The sequence below is a fragment of the Pongo abelii genome, chromosome 3, assembly GCF_028885655.2.
Source record: "Pongo abelii isolate AG06213 chromosome 3, NHGRI_mPonAbe1-v2.0_pri, whole genome shotgun sequence".
Taxonomy (NCBI): domain Eukaryota; kingdom Metazoa; phylum Chordata; class Mammalia; order Primates; family Hominidae; genus Pongo; species Pongo abelii.
In genome coordinates, this window is record NC_071988.2 from 39,784,642 (window position 1) to 39,806,854 (window position 22,213).

The window sequence follows — 22,213 nt, forward strand, 5'->3', positions numbered from 1 at the left end:
AAAAGGAGAAACAAGAAGGTTTTGGTTTCAAATGCAATGACCAACATCAAGGTCATCCCAGCACTTTCATGAGACCATCAAAAAACTCAATGTACATCAACTCTCTCCATTTAAAATTCTGCGTGTAAAGCCTTTGGGATTATAAATAAACTTTGGCACTGAGGGTGGTGACAGGCTTTGTCACAACCTATTCCAATCCAGATTTGAGTATTATTTCAGTGTTCAATCTCCTGCCACTTGAGCCAAAGTTTGAGGATACTCAGAATTCACAATTCAGCTATGTAACCCATCTTTTTTTTTTCAGATGGAGTTTTGCTGTTGTTGCCCAGGCTGGAGTGCAAAGGCATGATCTCGACTCACTGTAACCTCCGCCTCCTGGGTTCAAGCAATTCTCCTACCTCAGCCTCCCGCGTAGCTGGGACTACAGGCACCCACCACTATGCCTGGCTAATTTTGTTTGTATTTTTAGTAGAGCTGGGGTTTCACCATGTTGGCCAGATGGTCTCGAACTCCTGACCTCAGGTGATCTGTCCGCCTTGGCCTCCCAAAGCGCTGGGATTACAGGAGTGAGCCACTGCACCTGGCCGATGTAACCCATCTTCAATGGTAGTCCCAAGACAAACACATGACCGTAACTTGCTGATTTCTCCAACGGAAAATATCGAATTAGCCAATCCTTTCTATGCTGTAAGGGTTTTCCTAATTTTTTTAGAAAAAATAAATCAGTATAAAGAAAACACAATTTAAAATAAGGTCTTGCGATTGCTTTAAAGAAAGCTTTATTTACTACATACATCCTAAGAATGTACTGTAAATGGAGCAAGATCTAAATAAAAGCTTTTCAAATATAAAGCAGCTAAAGTTAACTAAACCACTAGCAATGTTTGAAAACAGAACTCTAAAACTTTTTTTTTTACATTTATATAGTTTGTTCTTAACACTAAAAAAAAAAAAAAGTTCACATTTCAAGTTATAAACTTACCTCAGTAGTGTACGTGAAATGGTTTTGAAACAATAGGAGCAGATAAGTCCCAGATAGGAGGCTCACTGATACTTAATTGGCCATGTCACCAACATTTGTTTTTAAGGGAGTTTGGTGGTTGCCATGTTAAGGCATCTTTTTTTTATTCTTTCTTTCTTTTCTTTCTTCCTCTTCCTCTTCTTCTTTTTTGCAAATAATTTACAGGCATATGTAAAATACAGTAAGAATACTGGGTCACAGTTTCATGCAGTGAAACTCTGTGACAATCCTTCTCTAGGAAGAGAGTACTTTTTTCACACAGTCAGGGGATGAGGATCTGATCCGAATTACATTTTGTTGAGTCACTCATTCCCACAGATTTGAGCTTGAATGCAGCTTGTGGGGTACATCATCAGGAACATTGCACAATTACTTTATGTCATTTAAAAGAATGATGGAAAGGAATGTTAGGGGTGCTTAAAGGCCTCAGTAGGCACTCAATAATTTTATAGAATAGTTAAATAAATATTGCTTACACATAAAAACTCATCTCATTTCAAGATGAGGGGGAAAAAGGCATTTGGGAATCTCTTAATTTAAAACAAAACAAAAGTACTTGCTAAGGGCATGATCCTCTTATGAATCCACAAGAATTCAGCCATCAACAAAAATCCCGTGAGTGGAAAGATTGTATGGATCTCTAACATGACATAAAAACGCAACTGCGTACTTGCTACCTTATTGCACACCTCACTTCCTTGATTGAGCCTTTAAAAAACAATTCCAAGTTGATATTTTTTTTAAAAAGTAGATGACAATCTTAACATTTTACTGTATTTTACATTCACTCTGCTAAACAAAAGCCTTTAAACAGGCACAAAACACTGCAACAATACATTAACTTCCTAATGAAACAAACCTTTTTAATAACATTGAAATAAAATGGTTTCATTTTGCATTAAACTACATACCATGAACTTCTGCAACATAAAAGGACTAAAAACAAGCATTAGAAGATATTTACAAACTATCTTTAAACTTCTACAGGTTTCTCCTCCTCCTAGATGTGCACACCCCAATCCAGTTCACCCATCAAGTGCACAGCAAAGGAAGAGAGGCCCATTTAATAAACATAATGTTTCCAACACCCTTGAGGACCACAGACAGTTTTGCATGAAACATGGTAAGGCAACTAGAAGCGTAACTTTCTGCTGACAAGAGTCTCTGGAGGTCTTGTCTACGATAACGTACATTCTTTGTCCCTACAAACTCACACTTCAAAAATGAATAAAAGCATTAGAAATGGCATTAAAGTTTTACATTGGGCAATTAAATAGCTATGCAAAGGTGTCTTATGCAACTCGATTAAAACCTTGTGCTTACTCTGCTACTGAAAACAGCACACGTAGAAGATAATACTTCCCCAACCAAACCAAACCAAAACAAAAAACAACGAAACAACAAACCCCAACAAAAACCCAGGAAGAAGTATAAAAGCCACCAGCTCCTCTATCAGAGCTATTCATCAGTCCTAGGCTTGCCAAACATTGCGGTGGGATTGGGAATCTGGGGAGGAGGGGACAGGGTGAGAGATGGGGGAGCAGGGGCATGTTTAAGGCTAAGGCACATGGAGAATGAGCCCCGGTTAACGGTGGCAAAGGAGAGCTTTCCAGTGTTTGGACTCAGAAATGTGGCAAGTCTTTTCAATGTTGGCTTAAGGAGAGATCCAGTGTTTAATTTCTTTTAAAAAATAGTACCGCCATGATGATATATGGTAACACCATCAACCCTTAATGCCAGCAGAAATGCAGAGGTTTTACTCATTTTAAAATTGCACTTTCCAGTATAATCTTTAAAATAATGTTTTATGTAGTATTTTTAAGCACTACTGTTTGTATCTTTAAATATTGTATATATTTTTCAAAATAGTTCCCTAGCTGCTCAAGTGTGCTTTTTTAATATATAGTTGATATATTATTGAAGGTACTACAAAATAGAAATCTCTGGAGTGCAGAAGTTAAGAAAATAACCTTCATACTGAAAATATATCCTTAAAAAAACAACAACAACAACAAAAACCTCTATACAAACGTAGTACAGCATACAAATTTTTAAAAGATGGTATGAAGGCACGAACCATTGCAAGTCTTTTGGAAATGTATGAATGTAGGCATGCTAAGTTGAAAATAGTCTTAAAAAACTAGTGAAAACTTCATGTATATAAAATATTTCAGAAATAAATCTGCTAACATTCTTCACTTTCAGGTTGCATGTGCGAATCCAACATGTTCCTTCTTCATAAATAGTCAAGCGTTCCTTCAGTGGTGTTTGTGTGGTCTGTCTTCGTGCTGGTCACCAGCCTCAGTATGTCTGGTAGACGTCGGGGATGGGGACCTGAATGGCAGCAGCAGGGAAGGCCTGAGGTATGTAGCCTGCGTATCCTCCATACACGGCAGCCGCGGCTGCCGCGTTCTTCTGTAGTGTGGCGATCGTGGCTGTGGCTGGAGCAGCAAATGGCACGTAACTGGCCCCGTAGATCCCGGCAGTGGGAATTCTCTGAACGTTTGGAGCCACTGTGTATACTGGAGTTATTGGGCGGCCCTGAGGAGAAGAGACAAAAAGGAACCTTCCTGAACACGTGTATGTACCCATTATCCATTCATTCAACAAGCGTCTCCCAGAAGATGGGAATACGAAGACACGAAAGCAAGGGAGAGGAAGGCAGAGGGGCGGGCAAATAGCAATGATTGTAAGGAAGTGGGATAAGACCCACTGAAGAGGTAAGGTGGAGCTGCATCCTCAAACTCAGTGATGCCACCTTGTGAAAGTGAGAGGCCTGGAAGGCTGAGGGAAAGGTGAAATACAGTTGCCCCTCAGTATCCTCACAGGGGATTGGCTCTAGGACCTCGGTGGATACCAAAATCCTCAGATGCTCAAGTACCTGAGATAAAATGGCGTATTGGCATTTAACCTATGCATATCCTCCTGTATACTGTAAAAAAATTTTTTTTCTTAGAGACAAGGTCTCACTATGTTGCCCAGGGCTGGTCTTGAACTCCTGGCCTCAAGCAATCCTCCTGTCTCAGCCTCCCGAAGTCTTGGGACCCATATACTTTAAAAATAATCTCTAGATCACTTATAATACCTAATATGATGCAAATGCTATGTAAATAGTTGTTATATTGTATTTTGACATTTGTATTTTTTTATTGTTGTATTGTTATTTTCTATTGTCTTTATTTTTTCAAGCCACGGTTGGTTGAATCCAGATGCAGAACCTGCGGATAAGGAGGACCTTCTCTGTACTGTATTCCAGAATCTTCTACTTACCATTCCACTCAATCAGTCTATGCCCCAGAGTGAGCTAGAGAAGGCAGCGGAGAATCTACCATCCACACAATTGATTTCACAGTGATTAAAAATCAGTATTTTTCCTTAAACATGGCCTCTAGATACATGCCAGCTGCCTCAACTCACACTTAACTGATGGAATATGATCTGTCTCAAAGACAGAGAGAGGAACAGACTGTGTCAACTTAGAGAAACAAAATATACTGATCTCCAAAGGGACAGCTTCTTGAGCTGTGACCTTAAAAAATTGTGACCATACACAATTTTCAGCCAATGGGATGGTTTCCATCATCTCCCACCTAAGAGATGACACCATTAACGTATACAAATTGTTGTAGAAGCTTAGAGAAAGAACCAACTAACGGGGAAGTTGGAGAAAACGTCTCAGCAGCGGGGATATTTGAGCTGGGTTTTGAAGGATAAGGAGCAGTTTCCAAATGAGGAAGAAGTGGGGAAGGACAAGCTAAGTAAAGCTGCCTGAACTGTTGACGGCCACCACTGGCTCTAGAAAAGCCCCTGCTACTTCCTTCTGTCTACTTGAAAGTGCAACGTAAGATGTTTTCAGAACAAACAGGAGTACGAATGGGAAGACTGTGGTTCGGTATTTCCCAAATTGTTTGCCACGGAACTAGTTCTGTGAGATGCTTCATTGAAAAGAGATTTTGAATAAAATAAAACAGTCATTTAACAGAATATTTGGTGCACCTCGTGAGCCGTAGAATGCCTTGTAGCAGATGCTGGTATGGTCTCCCTATATGTTAATACATCTCCAAAATAAACAATTCAGCATATATGAAATGGCGTATTAAAATAATTATTTCTTCCTGGATTTTTATAAAGGAATTAGCTCTAATTTCTGTTACAAAATTCGCAAATCAGAGTTCCAAAACTGTGCTCAAAGGAACTTAGGAACTTCTAGCCTAAGATTACTTTTTAAAACTATACTCAAATAGTAATTATAATTTATAATAATTTTAACTTATAATTATAATGATAATTATAACAATTAATAACACAGAGGCTGGGTGAGGTGGCTCATGCCTGTAATCCTAGCACTTTGGGAGACTGAGGTAGGAGGATGGCTTGAGGCCAGGAGTTCGAGACCAGCCTGGGCAACATGGCGAAACCTTGTCCCTGCAAAAGATAACAAAATTTAACCAGGCATGGCGGTGCGTACTCCTGTAGTTCCAGCTACTCAAGAGGCTGAGGCGCGAGGATGACCTGAGCCTGGGAATTCAAGGCTGCAGTGAGCCGGGATCGCACCACTGCACTCCAGCCTGGGCAATGGAAGTTGAGACCTTGTCTCAAACAAAAAAAAACACAACACAACAAAACAAACCCCCAGACTCAGGCACTATTCTAAGTGCCTTATTTGTATGACAGTATTGAATCATCACAGCCACCAGTAGAGTTGGTACTATGATTATATGGAGTTGTGTGGAAGTGTTAAATGACCTGCACAAAGTGACACAGCTTTTAAGCAATGCAATGTGTGACTCTGGAGCCTGCACTTTTAGCCCTACGTTAACTTGCTTCTTACAACACTAAACAATGAGTGTCTCATCAGTGACATTTTACAACCAGGGAGAGGAGCTCCAGAACTGGAAAGACTGTGGTTCACAGCAAGACACAAGCCATCTTTTCCACATGTGTGGACGTAGGTTTAATAACCAGTGCAAAAAGGGAGAGGAAATGGCAGGGAAGGCAACAATGTGAGAGAGACCTTTCCGTGTGCTACAGGCCGGCCCGACATCTGGGTTCAGGCTGCCCACTCCAACACCAAGTTTTGCACATAGACGTGCATTGGCTTATGGCCTGGAATCAAGAGTAGGTCCCCAAACCCATGGCTTCTCTTTTCATTCATGTGATGTCCCTTTTGTGATGGCATTCACCACACTATAAGGACAAAGCATGCAGAGATCAGGCATCTGATCTCCCAATCCCAATTCTACTCCTGGCCAGCAATTCTGTCTCCTTGCTAGGCCTTAATTTTCTTATCTGTAAAATGAGAATATACGGGGAAGCACTTGGCTTTGCTTTCCATGGTTTCAGTTACCCGTGGTCAACTGAAGTCTGAAAATATTCAACTGAAAATTTCAGAAATAAACAATTCATAAGTTTTAAATTGTGCACCCTTCTGAGTAGCTCCATGAAATCTCATGTCATCCCTCTCCGTCCTGCCTGGGACACCAATCATCCCTTTGTCCAGGAAAACGACACTGTTTGTGCTCCATGCCCATGTCACTTAGTAGCCATCTGGGTTATCAGATTGACCGTCAAGGAACCCTTATTTTACTTAATATCGGCCCCAAAGTGCAAGAGCAGTGATGCTGGCAATTTGGATATGCCAACGAAGAGCACTAAAGGCCTCCCTGTAAGTGAAAAGGGGAAAGTTCTCTACTTAATAAGGAAAGAAAAAAATCCTATGCTGAGGTTGCTAAGATCTACAGTAAGAAAGAAATTTTCTATCTGTGAAATTGTGAAGAAGGAAAAAAAATTCGTGCATAGTATATTATTAGTTTGGTAATATCCGTGTTTCAGGCATCCACTGGGGGCCTTGGAATGTATCTCCCATGGATAAGGGGGGACCAGTATACAACTGCATTAATACAGCATCATCAAAGAGCAGGAATAAAGAAAAATGCAATGATGGTAGTGGGAGAAACATTTACCCATCTTTAAAAAGTGCCTCTAGCAGGAGAATCGCTTGAACCCTGGAGGCGGAAGTTGCAGTGAGCTGAGATCCCACCACTGCACTCCAGCTTGGGTGACACAGTGAGACTCCGTCTCAAAAAAAAAAAAAGTGCCTCTAATTCAGGTGAAGAGTCCCTGCAGTCTTCCCTCCTGCCAAAGAGGAGCAGTTATCCTTGCTCTAACTATACCAAGAGGTGTTGTTAAATTGGCTAAACAGGAACACCCCTGAGCACCTACAAGGTAGGGGAGGATGATCAAAGGTAGGGGAGGATAAGCAAAGACTGCAAATAAGAACCCTGATGGTGGCTGGGCGTGGTGGCTCATGCCTGTAATCCCAGCACTTTGGGAGGCTGAGGAGGGCGGATCATGAAGTCAGGAGATCAAGACCATTCTGGCTAAGAGATGAAACCCCGTCTCCACTAAAAAAATACAAAAAATTAGCCAGGCATGGTGGCACGTGCCTGTAGTCCTAGCTACTCGGGAGGCTGAGGCCGGAGAATCGCCTGAACCCGGGAAGCGGAGGTTGCCGTAAGCCGAGATCGCGCCACTACACTCCAGCCTGGGCGACAGAGTGAGACACCGTCGCAAAAAAAAAAAAAAAAAAAAAAGACAAAAACAAACAAAAAACCCTGATGGCAACAGCCAGTGCGGACTGATAGGAGACAGAAATAGTCAGAACATGATTATGGTGCCTGGAATTTGGACCTGATCAGAACTCACAGTGCACATCAAAGACAAGTGTTCATGAATTTCTTAGTAAAGGAGAATTAGAAATTATTATCAGAATTCCACTAAGTACTGCTGCTAAGTTATTGTAAATATTTACCGTCAGTCCATAAGTATTATAACTACACTTAGTTGTTATTCTACAGTGTCATTTACAACCAATTCCTCTTTTTGTCTTTCAGAGATCCCAAGTTAAAGAATACTTAATGACATACCGAAAGATAAATAAGCTTCAATTAGTCTGTCCTGTCTGAATAGCGCAGTCAAGACTAGCGTTCAGAGCGGGCAAAAGCAAGTAAACAGCATCCTACTGTGGAGGGTCACAGGCCTGGCTCTGTTTCAGAATCGTTGAGGAGCTGTGCAAAATATCAATTCTAGGACCCCAGCCCAGTTTGACTGAATTGGAATCTTCAGGGATTAGAGTCTAAGAATCTCTGTTTTTTAAAAAATGTAGGCGATGGCTCATGCCTGTAATCCCAGCACTTTGGGAGGTTGAGGTGGGAGGATCGCTTGAGCCCAGGAGTTCAATACCAGCTTGGGCAACATAGCAAGACTTTGTCCCTACAAATAAAAAAGTTAGCCGGGCACGGTGTTGCGTGTCTGTGGTCCCAACTACTTGGGAGGCTGAGGTGGGAGGATTGCTTGCACCAGGGAGGTCGATGTTGCAGTGAGCCATGCACTCCAGCCTGGGTGACAGAGTGAGACTGTCTCAAAAAAATCAAAAATCAAAAATCAAAAAAGGTGGCCTGGATAATTCTTTTTCAATCGGATAAGGGATCTTGGGCCTGAGTACTTGTGATTGGTATTCACAATTCACTGCCTCACAGAGAACAGCTTTAACAAGATTTTCTTCTGTTAAATGGATGTCCTCCCTATGTCCTATGAGGTGAAGATACAAAGAAACAAGACACAGTCTTTGGTCTGTAGGAGCTTCATTTTCCTTGGGAGATAGAACACATTGGCAGCCATAGGCCAAGTAATGATGTAGTAATGAGGAGTACAAGAGAGAAAATTTCTCTAGGAGGTGGATGGGGAAGATTCTATGGAAGAGATGAGAATAAAGAAACCAGGATACACTATGAACAAAGGTGGGGAAGGAGGCCAACATGATAAGATGGGTTTGGGAAGAGATAGGGGAACAGTGGGAGATACGGTTGGAGGAGAGGATTATGGGCATATTTTGTAAATTTTTTTTTGAGACAGGGTCTCACTCTGTTGCCCAGGCTGGAGTGCAGTGGTACAATCACAGATCACTGCAGCCTTGACCTCAAGGCTGGTCAAGTGGTCCTCCTGCTTCAGCCTCCCCAGTAGCTGGGACTACAGGCATATGCCACCGTGCCAGGCTAATTAAAAAAAAAAAAATTTGTAGAGACAGTGTCTCACCATGTTGCCCAGGCTGGTCCTGAACTCCTGGCCTCAAGTGATCCTCCCATCTTGGCCTCCCTATGTGCTGGGATTACAGGCATGAGCCACTGTACCCAGCATAAAATTTTACATATCTATACAGATGTTCTTTCTCTCTCTCTCTCTTTACACACACACACACACACACACACACACACACACACACTGGGGGTTAACATTTTTTAAAAAAATCTTCATTGAGCTGCAGTTTGAAATGTGAAAATGTGAAATCACTCCCTGGACTTTGTGTGTCAGCTCTTTAACAATATGAGCTAACAATTATCCAGTGCTATTTTTAAAAAATATATGCACAATATTATGACACTGTGAAAAATTACACCTCATTTTTACATATTGATTCCCACCCTTAATACAATGATATTAATTATTAGGGTAGTACAGTTAATTAAAATTTTTTTTTCTGTCATGCTTCAAGTTCAAAATGCTTTGTGTCACCCAACCGCATAGCTGTAACAGAGAGCCAGGCACACAGTAAATTCTCAGTGCTGAATACTAAATGAATCCGTGTTAAAGAGAGGCTTCACACACAAATGACAATGACTGCCATAAGAACTCTACCTGGAAAGGTGGTGGCGTCGACACAGTGGGAATGACGGCGGCTGCGGCGGCAGCGGCCGCGGCTGCGGCGGCAGCAGCACTGGCTGGGTCTGGCTGCACAGCAATGGGGCTGATCATGTGCTCCACTGTGTGGATTTTGCCATCTTCAATCATTTTAGGGGCTGGAGCTGCTGGAAACATGGAATACTGCGCCCCAATGGCAGGGATGGCTACTGTAAGAGAAGCAAGAAGGAAAAATGGGTCAATCACTTTCAGTCGCTGAGGGGGGTCCAGCACTTGCTCTAAGATATTTTTATTTTTTTTTAAAAACTTTTCTTTTTTTTGAGACAGGGTCTCACTCTGTGGCCCAGGCTGGAATGCAGTGGTGCGATCAAGGCTCACTGCAGCCTCAATCTCTTGGCCTCAAGCGATCCTCCCACCTCAGCCTCCTGAGTAGCTGAGACTACAGGTACAGGCCACCTTGCCCAGCTTTTTGTTGTTGTTGCTGTTGTAGAGACAGGGTTTCGCCACGTCGCCCAGGCTGGTCTTGAACTCCTGAGCTCAAGCGATCCAACTGCCTTGGCCTCCCAAAGTGCTGGGATTACAGGTGTGAGCCACCATGCCCAGCCTAAGGTATTTTTTAAAACCACGTTTAGAGATCCTGGGCCTCTCCATGCTCACTATTGTTCTCTCAGTACAAGCCATGTACCCAGATGCCTGCTCCCCAAGAGGAAGGGATGGGCGGTGGCAGGTAACTCCCCCTGCCTGTCGTGGAAGAGATCCCTAGAGTCAGGCTTTTGCATCCATATTTTCTACTATTTCTACAGAAAAATCACAGTTTGAATCTTATTCTTGATGTCCTACTGAGCAAGAAAGGGCCTCTGACTATGGGAAAACAGGCTTAGACGAAGAAGTGAGATCAGAGGCTTGAAGCCTACTGCCTGAGAGAGTTGGGCCCACCTGTTCCTTCCTACACACCTCACTCATTACCAGCCGCACTGCCTTTTTTTTCACTTTCACCACTATTTAAGAAACAGGTGCTGTTGAGGGTTTCATTCTGAGAACTCAGACCTGTGTACATCCTCCCCACCCTGTATTTCAGATTTCAACATTACCGATTCAAGGAAAAACACATGGTAAAAAAAATAGCACATTCCCCAATTTCCTCATGTCCACTCAAAGTAGTGAAGCTGTGGAGTGATTGGCTTTTAGTAGGTCCTCCCAATTCAAAGAATTTCTGCAAGTAAAGTCCAAAATTATGATTTCAACCAGAGATTCAAACAGATAGCAGCTATTGAATGTCAAGGTACAGTAAGAAGAGATCAAAAGGAAAAGATATCAGCCCTGGTTTGTGAGTGTGTGTCTGTGGGGGGGGGGGGGGGTGTATGTGTGTGTTTATGTGTGTTGAAAGGACAAGCAAAAATATGAAATGTGTACACAAAGAATCTTTCTATTTCTGGTTTTCTCCAACTGTAGGTACATTTATTCTAAATAGGACAGACTCAATCAAAGGTAATGAGACAAATGATTGTAAGCTAAACAATGGTACAGCCATTCGACAAAATATACCTAAAATCTTAATCAAATCTTTTACCTGCCTTTCCAACCATATCTTCCACTGGTCTTGTGCCCAGACACTTCACCACCACCCTGGTGCCTCTCCTAAAATACAATGTTCTCATTTTCTGGATGATCAGAAATAGACGCCAATGGATGGGGCCCAGAGAGGGTTGTGAGTTTAAGCTACAAGGGGTTGTATGAAGTAAATGAATTGTTCTGGCTATCAGCCCACAGGAATTTCTACCTCAGGCTCCAGGACACAACTTTACATAGTTAAAGATTATTTAACAGTTCTTTTCTCTTGTTAAACCTTAAGCTACTGTAACTTGCCAAAAGGAGTTCCCTTCTCAACAAGTAGAAGCGACGACTCCCATATCCAGGCTCTGTTTTATTAAGTTACAGAGCTGTAGGATCAGTTTTACTTTGCCCACAGTGCCAATGACATTTAAAAGGCAATCTAGTCTAAGGTGTCACTTAACTGCAGAAATTGCAGAATTCTTACACAGGCAAAAAAAAAAAAAAAAATCATTACTAGAATTATCAAAAGAAAGTTCAATTGGGGAAATGCTTTTTAACCCTATGAGGCCAATGTGTACCTATGTCCCAAATGCACAGATTCCTTGATTCTATTTTAGCTAAGGAAAGAAGTGTACAATCTCAACCAGAAGAAAATCAGAGTAGCCGGGCTCCAAACAGTTCTTCAACCTCCTCCTGCTGAAGCCAGGAGGGGGTCTGGAGGAGGGTCACGCCAATTACCCACGGACTGAGCTTTCCATGTGTTTGGATGCTTCTGCAGGGTGCTACGTGAGTTTGTGCTAGACTCACACAATGGAGTTAATGTTTTTTGCAGGTTCGGATTAGAAGACCAGCCTCACATTAGATGGCCATGGGCACTAACGACATTAATAAACAGGTTTGTAGGGCCTGGAGGTGAAAGCTAAATTCAGGGTCCCTGGCTTGAAATACTTGAGTATCCCTACTCCCAATCTACTGATCCAATTAGAGGAGGAAATGAGTGCTGGAAATGAGAAACCAGGGAATTAGCTGCAAAAATTTTCACTAAAGGCCAGGTGCAGTGGCTCATGCCTGTAATCCCAGCACTTTGGGAGGCTGAGGCGGGTGGCTCACTTGAGGTCAGGAGTTTGAGAACAGCCTGGGCAATGTGGTGAAACACCATCTCTACTAAATATACAAAAATTAGCCGGGCATGGTGGTGCGTGCCTGCAGTTCCAGCTATTCAGGAGGCTGAGGCAGGAGAATCGCTTAACCCGGGAGGTGGAGGTTGCAGTGTGCCGAAATCATGCCACTGCACTCCAGCCTGGGTGCCACAGCAAGACTCCATCTCAAACAACAACAACAACAAAACTTTCACCACTGCCTTGTCCCCAAGCATTCTTATTTGCTCAGACCATGACGAGGGACAAAAGGTGCTGCTTACTCCTGAAGGGGAATTTTCTGCCCTTCCAAACAACTCTCAGAATGGGGCAATAAGCTCTACCCTCCGACTTCAGATGGTCGGGGCAGAAATAGGCCTGAGTAAGGAAAAGACAGGTTTTACCTGATAGAAGATACAGAGAGCCTCATGCTCTTCCTTTCTTCCCCCTATAACTCTCCCTACTTAGCCACAGACTGAGAAAAAACCTAACAATGGGTGACAACCCTTTGAAAACCTTACTGCACGGCCAGGCGCAGTGGCTCACTCCTCTAATCCCAGCACTTTGGGAGGCCGAGACGGGTGGATCATAAGGTCAGGAGATCGAGACCATCCTGGCTAACACAGTGAAACCCCGTCTCTACTAAAAATACAAAAAAAAAAAAAAAAAAAATTAGTCGGGCATGGTGGTGGGCACCTGCAGTCCCAGCTATTCTGGAGGCTGAGGCAGGAGAACAGTGTGTACCCAGGAGGCAGAGCTTGCAGTGAGCCGAGATCATGCCAATGCACTCCAGCCTGGGCGACAGAGCGAGACTCTGTCTCAAAAAAGAAAAAAAAGAAAACCTTACTGCAGGCAAGTTTGATTTGAACATAGTCAAAGCTACACCATCCCCTGAAGTTCTAGATAAGGAGGTCCGGGGGCCACTTTATTTTTGCCTTGTCTCTAGCTGCCTAGGAGAAGAGGAACCCCTGTGCAGATGTGAGAGCCTGAGAAAGGCTTGGATTCACTTCAAACGGCAGGGCTGGGGTTTATGCTGAATGGGAGCATTCTCAATCTGGTTCATACTGACCTGTACCAGGTTTAATGGCAACTGGGTTGACGGTAGGGATTTCCAAATTCGGCACAAGTTCATATCCTTTTTCTTGCTGCTTTCCTTTCCCTTCATGATATCGGCTATATATACCACGGCCAGCAGAATATCCCCCGAGGTAGGAACCCCTGGGCCCCGGGGCTCTGTTGCCAGCTGCACCTCGCCCTCGGCCTCTTATGCTGCCTGCTTGTAATAACAACACAAAAGATGATCAGCAACCAACAGTGACGGTGCTGGAGGCAGACCTCAGCCCTTGGTTCTCAGCATTTAACTGCCCCAGTCTAAATTGCAGGTGGCTACACCTTTGCTCTTTAATAGGCTGGTAAAGATGCTTCCAACATTCTATTTCAGCCTAGATTTGCACCCTAAGCGTGTCTTCTTAGTACAAGAGGCAAACCTGCAGGGTGAGTTTCTAGGATTGTATCTGCAATTTCAGTAAAGAAAAACATTCATAGACTACCCACCACCACCCCACCCCCCCCCAAAAAAAAAACTGGGGCCAGGTGTGGTGTCTTATGCCTGTAATCCCAGCACTTTGAGAGGCTGAGGCGAGAGGATGGCTTGAGCCCAGGGGTTCAGACCAGCTTGGGGAACATGGTGAGACCCTGTCTCAAAAAAAATATATATCTATATCTATATCTATATATATACTATTAAATAATTTTTTTTAAAAGTTGGATTTGGAAGGAGATTTGCTAGTCCACCTTCCTCATTTCATGCTTGAGAAAACAGGCCAGGGGAGATTAAAGTGACTAACTAAAGTCACAGACCCAGTGAATCAGAGAACAGGACCCAGAATCTATGTAACTTATTTTCCAGGTAATGCTGGGTTTCATTATATCCTAATCAATGACAACAAAAAACAAAATTAAAAGTCATTGACTCCACCAACATCTTAAGATTTAATATCACAAGCAGGTTTTAACCTAAGCACCAAGAGAACGGTGGACTAGCCCCTAACCCGGTGGACCCCGGCAAGGCAGAATTCCAGCACTTGCATATTCCTGTGATTTTACCGCTCACCCCAGAACGATCTGTATTTCTATCAATGCTGCATAAGTGACGGCCTTCGGTGCCAGGAAAGAATTAGACCCAGAATGCAAACCCAAAAGGGGGGTGGGAGGGCCTTCAGCACCTACCAGCTCAGCAAATGCCAGTCACGGTATCCCTGGTGCCCCCTGCCTAGGAGGCAACGTTCTTGGGGGCCCCACCCAGGAGAAAAGCCCCCACTAACCTTTCACGAAGTAGTCCCTGTTGGGCCCGATGAGCGCGTTGTAGGGGTAGCCGTAGTAGGCCAGTGTGTAGGGGTCGCAGGAGTACACGTAGCTGGGCTGCTGCGCTGCCTCAGCCGCGCCGCCACCCCTGGCTGCCTTCTGGTAGCGCGAGTACTGCTCCTTGTCCACGGGCTTGGCCAGCGTGACCTCCAGGCACGAGCCCTCCAGCTCAGTGCCGTTGAGGTTGTTCATGGCATGCACGGCATCCTCGCGGCTGGTGAAGTGCACGAAGGCGTAGTCGCGGATCTTCTTGACGCGCTCCACGCAGCCGGGGTTGAACTGGCCGAAGCTCTTCTTGATGGTGTCCTCGGTGGTCTCGATCATGAGGTTGCGCACGTAGAGGATCTTCACGGTCTCCATCACGTCCTCGTCCACGTCGATCTCAGGCTCAGCCCAGTCCACGGCGATCTGGTGGCCCCACAGCTGGATGCGGCCAGGCATGAGCTTGCGGCGAGCCATGGCAGCCGCGCGGTGGCTCTCGTACTCCACGAAGGCGAAGCCGCGGTTCTTCATCTTGTCGGCCGCGCTGGCGTAGACGATCACGTCCAGCACGCCCTCGGTGACCTTGGCGATCTCTTCCAGGATTTCCTCGCGCTTCTTCATCTTGGGGATCCCGCCAATGAAGAGGCGGCAGTTGTCCACGCTGCAGCACACGCCGAGCAGGCGGCCCGGGCGAATCTCGTAGTTGTTGAGCTCGCGCACTGCGCGCTTGGCCTCGTGCTTGTGGCAGTACATGACAAAGGCGTAGCCGCGGTTCTTGCCGTCAAAGTCCATCATGAGGCGCAGCTCGTAGATGCGGCCCACGGCCTCGAACACGGGCACCAGCTCGTCCTCGTACACGTCGCGCGGGATCTTGCCCACGAAGACCTCGCAGCCGCGCTGCGGGTGCGGGCCCTCCCAGCCGGGCGGTGGGCCGCCGTATTTGCGCTGCCCGTTCTCTTGCACCATGCTGTAGCCCGTGCGCTCCATCAGCGCCAGCAGTGCTGCCTCGTTGGGCGCGCCCGCCACGCCCTCGGGCACCTTGGCCGAGGACCCGGCGGCCGAGTCACTGCTCATGGCTGCGATGGAATCCTCTGCGGTCATAATGTCAAAGGCATCCACAGCTGGCGGAAACCTGGAGAAGCAGAAAGAAGCCTGAGTGGGGAACCGCTGGATCTTGCCTCTTTTGGGTTGTGTTTCGCAGCCTTGCAAGTATGCATTAATAGGCCACGGGGGAGGGGAGGTGGTTTAAATGAGAAATAGGATGGAGGCGTTCTGGAAATGCAGCAGCCCTACACTTTTCTAAAATAGTCCAGTTGTCTTTCAGCAAAAACCAGAAGTGAGTTAGGAGAGAAAAAAAAATCAGAATGAGCAAGTACTTCCATTTCATCAGTACCCCGACAGCTTTGAAGTTTTGAGAAACTGCTATCATTGTTGGTAAAAACCTCACGTTCTTTTGCCTCATTCCTGCACCGTTAACTCCGTCTGATTTCCTTGTTATATGGAATCTGACAAACTCCATATATTTCTTTGGTGAACACAGCTTTCTTCTTTTCTTTTTTAAGAGAGTCTTTTTAATTGTAGGAATGGAAATACAGTGAAGATTTTATTATTTAAGAAAACTTTTAGGAGCTGTCATTGTATATGGAGAGCTGTGTATTAAAGCTTTTTACAGGGAAGAAATGAAATGTGCACATTGCCAAGGGCTTGGTCTAGGAACTGTAATAAGAGCTAATCTGATTTTGATGGTGGCATTCAGGTAAAATTCTTGGTGTGAAGCATTCAAAGATTTGGAATCAGTCCCTGAAGAGCTAGACTGACTTCAGGCTGGGGGGCTGGGAAGCAGCATCTACCTGGTAAACCAAACTATTGTTTTCAGACAACTGTCACCTGCATTCTCTTAATCTTCTTAACCTCTGTATATGGTACATGGTATTATCTTCAGTCCCAATTTGGTCATGGGGAAATAGGCTTAGGTTGAGTAAACTGCCCCATTTCACACAGCAAGTGTGAGCTTGTAGGCAGACTTGATTCCAAGTTTTCTGGCTCCAGATTCCCTGTTTTTTCTTCCAAACCAATGCTGGGCAATAGAATTTTCTATGATGCTAGAAAAGCTGTCACTTGCCACATGTGGCTACTGAGCACTTGGAATGGGGCTAGTGTGACTGAGGAGCTGGATTTTAAATTTTAATTAAACAGCCACATATCACAGTGCAGGTCTGAATTGTGCCACCTTCGCTTATATGGCCGAGGGCTCTGTGGAAGTGATTCTAAATTATGCAATAAGATTATCATGAAGAGCTGAAGACTATACTTTTGTAATGAAAGGCTCCAATTCGCCTTTTAAAAAATGAAATCTATTTCATTTTTTGGACTATAAAAGTATTCAGTTAAATTTATAGAAAGTTAAGAAAAGTACATAAGAAATTATTCCTAATTTTCCTACCCAATGATAGCACAACGAAACTTTCCCATCTGTTTTCTAGATGTTTTCTTGAGGAGGTGGGAAGGGGAAGCCTGGCTTCCTCCTAATTTACATGGTGCTACTTTATGTTATAAGCAATCCTCCGTATTCTTAAAAATCTTTGTAAAAACATCATTTTTAATGGCCATATAAGGTTTCATCAATTAATTAGAACCCGGAGTATCATTCATTTTTTAAAATTTAGGACTAGGAGATGTATACAAGAATATTAATGGAAATTTCAAGGATAATAAAAATGAATTTGATCATTGAAGGAATAAACAAAACTATAATGAAACAAAATAAATCTGAGCTATTTATTTACCAGATGGCCAAAATAGTCCTTCTGTGGTTAATTTGCTCTAATATCAAGCGGGAGTACAGTTTAGCAGGTAAGTATGTGGCTTCTGGAGCCAGACTGCATATGTTTGTCTGTGAATCTCAGCTCTAATACTTGCTAGTGTTAGCTGCTCCATGCCTCACCTCAGTTTCCCTACCTATAAAATTGGAATGATAATAAAGTATTAACCTCATTAAGTTTACAGGAGTGAGTTAATACATAGCATTTTGAATGGTGCCTAGAATATTATAAATGCTCAAGAAATGTCACTTATCAGTTTCATCCAAACTTTTGAGTAAAATCTTAGACCAATTCTTTCAATTTTAGAGTAATTCTTAAGATAAACATTTTCAGTTCTTTAAAAATATCTGTTATATGTGGCTTCTATTCTTATTTTTTTCCTCTTCAAGTGCCTGGAAGCTGGTTTGACGTCTCCAGTTATCATGAAATTTTTTTTGTAGTATACTTGGAAAATTAGTTTCTGTAGTTTCAAGTTGAAAAACATTTTTTTTTCTTTTTTTAAAAATAGAGATGGAGGGCCAGGCACAGTGGCTTGTGCCTGTAATCCCAGCTCTTAGGGAGGCAGAGGTGGGAGGATTACTTGAGCCCAGGAGTTTGAAAACCTGCCTGGGCAATATAGAAAGACCTCGCTCTCCACAAAAAAAGGAACCAAAAAAAAAAAAAGATCCCAATTAAAATAGAGATAGAGCCTCACTTTGTTACCCCAGCTAGTCTCAAACTCCTGGGCTCAAGCAATCCTCCTGCCTCAGCCTCCTGAAGTGCTAAAGATTACAGGCATGAGCCACCACACCCAACCAAGAAATTTCAACATTAAATCTGAACATGAAGACCTTTCCCTTCTTCCAAATGGAAGATAAGGATATATTTTTAAGAAGACTATTTGCATAAACACCCATGTAGTTACAATCTGTGACCTGGGCAGGAAATGCCAGGTACATATATAAATACATAGGAGACAATTCAAGATCTTACCTGTTGTACTGTATACAACATTAACTGACTAAAGTCCAAGCGAATAGAACTTATCTCTCTGCTGAGATAGGTGGAGTTGCCTTCCTGTCACCCCAACTGTACTTTGAAACTACTATTCTACCCACAAAAACAGTCTTACAGTAGTCAGGCTATGGAGTCATTGCCAATCCCAACCCCAATAATATAAGAAAAAATCCTGTTTGCTTTCAGTCTGAAATCTGCTGGTGTCAGTAACACAATTATCTCTACATATTTTAAAATAGCGATAGCTTATTTCTTACATCAACGAGCCAAGAAAAGCCTTTTTTCACCTGTGCTTTCATCTTCTGTAATAAACAAACCACGTTAGCGACCCTGTTTTTATTTTTACTTTGGCCACTAGGAAGTTCACGATTGATTTTTTTCACTCCAATTTTAGTAACTGTAGGGGACATTACAACACACTTTCATGTTCATCTAATTTGGGTTATAGTTTCATTTTTTAGTTTTCTTCTATTTTTTCAGTTTTCCCAGTGACATGAATTGAGCTGTTTGTATTATTTATCTTATTGTTCACATGTTCTTATAAACCATGTTGTAATTTTGGAGGAGAAGAATCAATGCATACATACATGCATATATATCTAATTAGAGCCAGACATTGATTAATGCAATATCCAAATTTGCTGTGTCTCTTACACCAGCTACAAGTATTGCATACCAACAAGTGAGAACCACAATGAGATACTACTTCACACTCATTGAGATAGTTATTATAAAAACAACAAAAAACAGGAAATAAGCATTGGCAAGGACGTGGAGAAATTGAAACCCTCATGCAATGCTGGTAGGAATATAAAATGGTACAGCCGCTGTAAAAAACAGTATGATGGTTCCTCAAAAAATTAAACATAGAATTACCATTTGATCCAGCAATTCCACTTCTAGGTATATACCCGAAAGACTCAAATAGATACTTGTACAATGATGTTCACAGCAACAGTATTTACAGTTGCCAAAAGATGGAAGCAACCCAAATGTTGATCAATGGATTATGATAAACAGAATGTGGTATACATATACAATGCAGTATTATTCAGCCTTTTTTCTTTTTCTTTTTTTTTAGACAGAGTCTCACTCTGTCACCCAGGCTGGTGTGCAGTGGTGCAATCTCTGCTCACTGCAACCTCCACCTCTCAGGTTCAAACAATTCTCCCACCTCAGCCTCCCAAGTAACTGGGACTACAGGCGCACACCACCACGCCTGGCTAATTTTTGTATTTTTAGTACAGATGGGGTTTCACCATGTTGGCCAGGCTGGTCTTGAACTCCTGACCTCAGGTGCTCTGCCCGCCTCAGACTCCCAAAGTGCTGGGATTACAGGTGTGAGCCACCGTGCCCAGCTTATTCAGCCTTGAATAAAATTCTGATATGTGCTACAATATGGAAGAACCTTGAAGACATTATGCTAATAGTGAAATAAGCCAAACACAAAAGGATAAATATTATATGATTCCACTTATACAAGGTACCTAGAGTAGTCAGATTCATAGACAGAAAGTAGACTAGTGGTTACCATGGGCTGGAGAAAGGGAGGAGTGGGGAATTAGTGCTTCATGGGTGTGGGTGTTTTAATTAGGGATAATAAAGGTCTGGAGACAGATGGTGGTGATGGCAACACAACAGTGTGAATATACTTCCTGCCAATGAACCATACACTTAAAAATGGTAAAATGTTATGTATAATATACCACAGTAAAAACAAAATCCTTAAAAAAAACGAGAAGGTTCAGAGATGCAAAAAAGACAAAAATTAGAGTTGATAAAACTAGGATTTCATTAGGGGCCATTAAAAAATTGTACACTGGGCTGGGCCAGTGGCTTACACCTGTAATCCCAGCACTTTGGGAGGCTAAGGTGGGCGGATCACCTGAGGTTGGGAGTTCGAGACCAGCCTCACCAACATGGAGAAACCCCATCTCTAATAAAAATACAAAATTAGCTGAGCGTGGTGGCACATGCCTGTAATCTCAGCTACTCAGGATGCTGAGGCAGGAGAATCCCTTGAACCTGGGAGGCGGAGGTTGTGGTGAGCCGAGATGGCGCCATTGCACTCTAGCCTGGGCAACAAGAGTGAAACTCCTTTTCAAAAAAAAAAAAAAAAAAAAGGTACACTGACTCAGGTTAACACATTCAAGAAAATCTTAGGGCCTACAAGTTTTATTCTCCTTATCATCATGTTTAATATACCATATTAAATAAATTATATGGTGTGCTACTCTACTCTATGAATTCAGATGCCAAACACTTAGATATATTAAAAGATAAATGAGGCTGGGTGCAGTGGCTCACACCTGTAATTCTAGCACTTTGGGCGGCTGAGGCAGGCAGATTGTTTAAGCTCAGGAGCACGAGACCAGCCTGGGCAACATGGCAAAACCCCATCTCTAGAAAAAGTACAAAAATTAGCCAGGCATGGTGGTGTGTGCCTGTAGTCCCAGCTATTTGGGAGGCTGAGGTGGGAGGATCATCTGAGCTCGGGAAGTTGAGGCTGCAGTGAGCTGTGACTGCGCCACTGCACTCCAGCCTAGGCAACAGAGTGAGACCTGTCTCAAAAACAACAACAACAACAACAATAACAAAAAGGAAAAGATTTTCAAGTTACTTTGAAAAAGACAACTGTACAGCTAACATGACCCTTCTCTCAAAGATGTAATGAAATGCTTAACTTATTGTAATTATGTGTGCTTTAGGTTAGCATTGGCAAGCTATGGCTATGGGCCAAATATGGTCTGCTGTTTGTTTTTATAAATAAAATTGTATTGGAACACAACCCTATCCTTTAAAAAAAAAAAAAAAAGAAAAGATAATGTATGGCTGTTTTTATACTACAATGGCAAAGCGAAATATTTGAGACCCAGAGAGTGTGGCCCATAAAGCCTAAGATATTTACTCTCCGGCTCTGTTGACCCCTGGTCTAGGAGATGTGGAAGAGCACATCCTTGAAGCTCTTAGATTCTGCTTGCTACGTATAATATTTTTCCTATGCTGAATGATAACTTAATTTCAGGACCAATTTTTAAATTCTAACTTTTTTTTTTTTTTAGATGGAGTCTCACTCTGTCATCTGGGCTGGAGTGCAGTGGCACGATCTTGGCTCACTGCAATCTCCACCTCCAGGATTCAAGTGATTCATCTGCCTCAGCCTCCTGAGTAGCTGGTATTACAGGTGCGTACCACCATGTCCGGCTAATTTTTGTATTTTTAGTAGAGATGGGGTTTCACCATGTTTGCCAGGCTGGTCTCGAACTCCTGACCTCAAGTGATCTGTCTGCCTCCTAAAGTGCTGGGATTACAGGCGTGAGCCACTGTGCCTGGCCTTAAATTCTAACATATTTTAAAGACAGTGTTGTTTGGCCAGGCGCGGTGGCTCATGCCTGTAATCCCAGCACTTTGGGAGGCCAAGGAGGGCGGATCACAAGGTCAGGAGATTGAGACCATCCTGGCTAACACGGTGAAACCCCGTCTCTACTAAAAATAGAAAAAATTAGCCGGCCATGCTGGTGGACGCCTGTAGTCCCAGCTACACGGGAGGCTGAGGCAGGAGAATGGCGTGAGCCCGAGAGTCAGAGCTTGCAATGAGCCGAGATCACACCACTGCACTCCAGCCTGGGCGACAGAGTGAG

The 22,213-nt window shown here is 43.3% G+C and overlaps 1 protein-coding gene across 1 annotated transcript in view; it reads right to left on the reverse strand.

Annotated features, from left to right (window-relative positions):
* Window positions 1-756: 756 nt before the first annotated feature.
* The window catches only part of RBM47 (RNA binding motif protein 47), a gene marked incomplete at its 5' end in the record, with an annotated part of 51,947 nt that continues 30,490 nt past the window's right edge, over window positions 757-22,213 (reverse strand). The window contains 4 exon segments of the mRNA NM_001134132.1: window positions 757-3,562; window positions 9,716-9,927; window positions 13,478-13,684; window positions 14,733-15,886. Coding sequence (NP_001127604.1) covers window positions 3,323-3,562; window positions 9,716-9,927; window positions 13,478-13,684; window positions 14,733-15,855 — 1,782 coding nt within the window. The 3' untranslated portion in view covers window positions 757-3,322.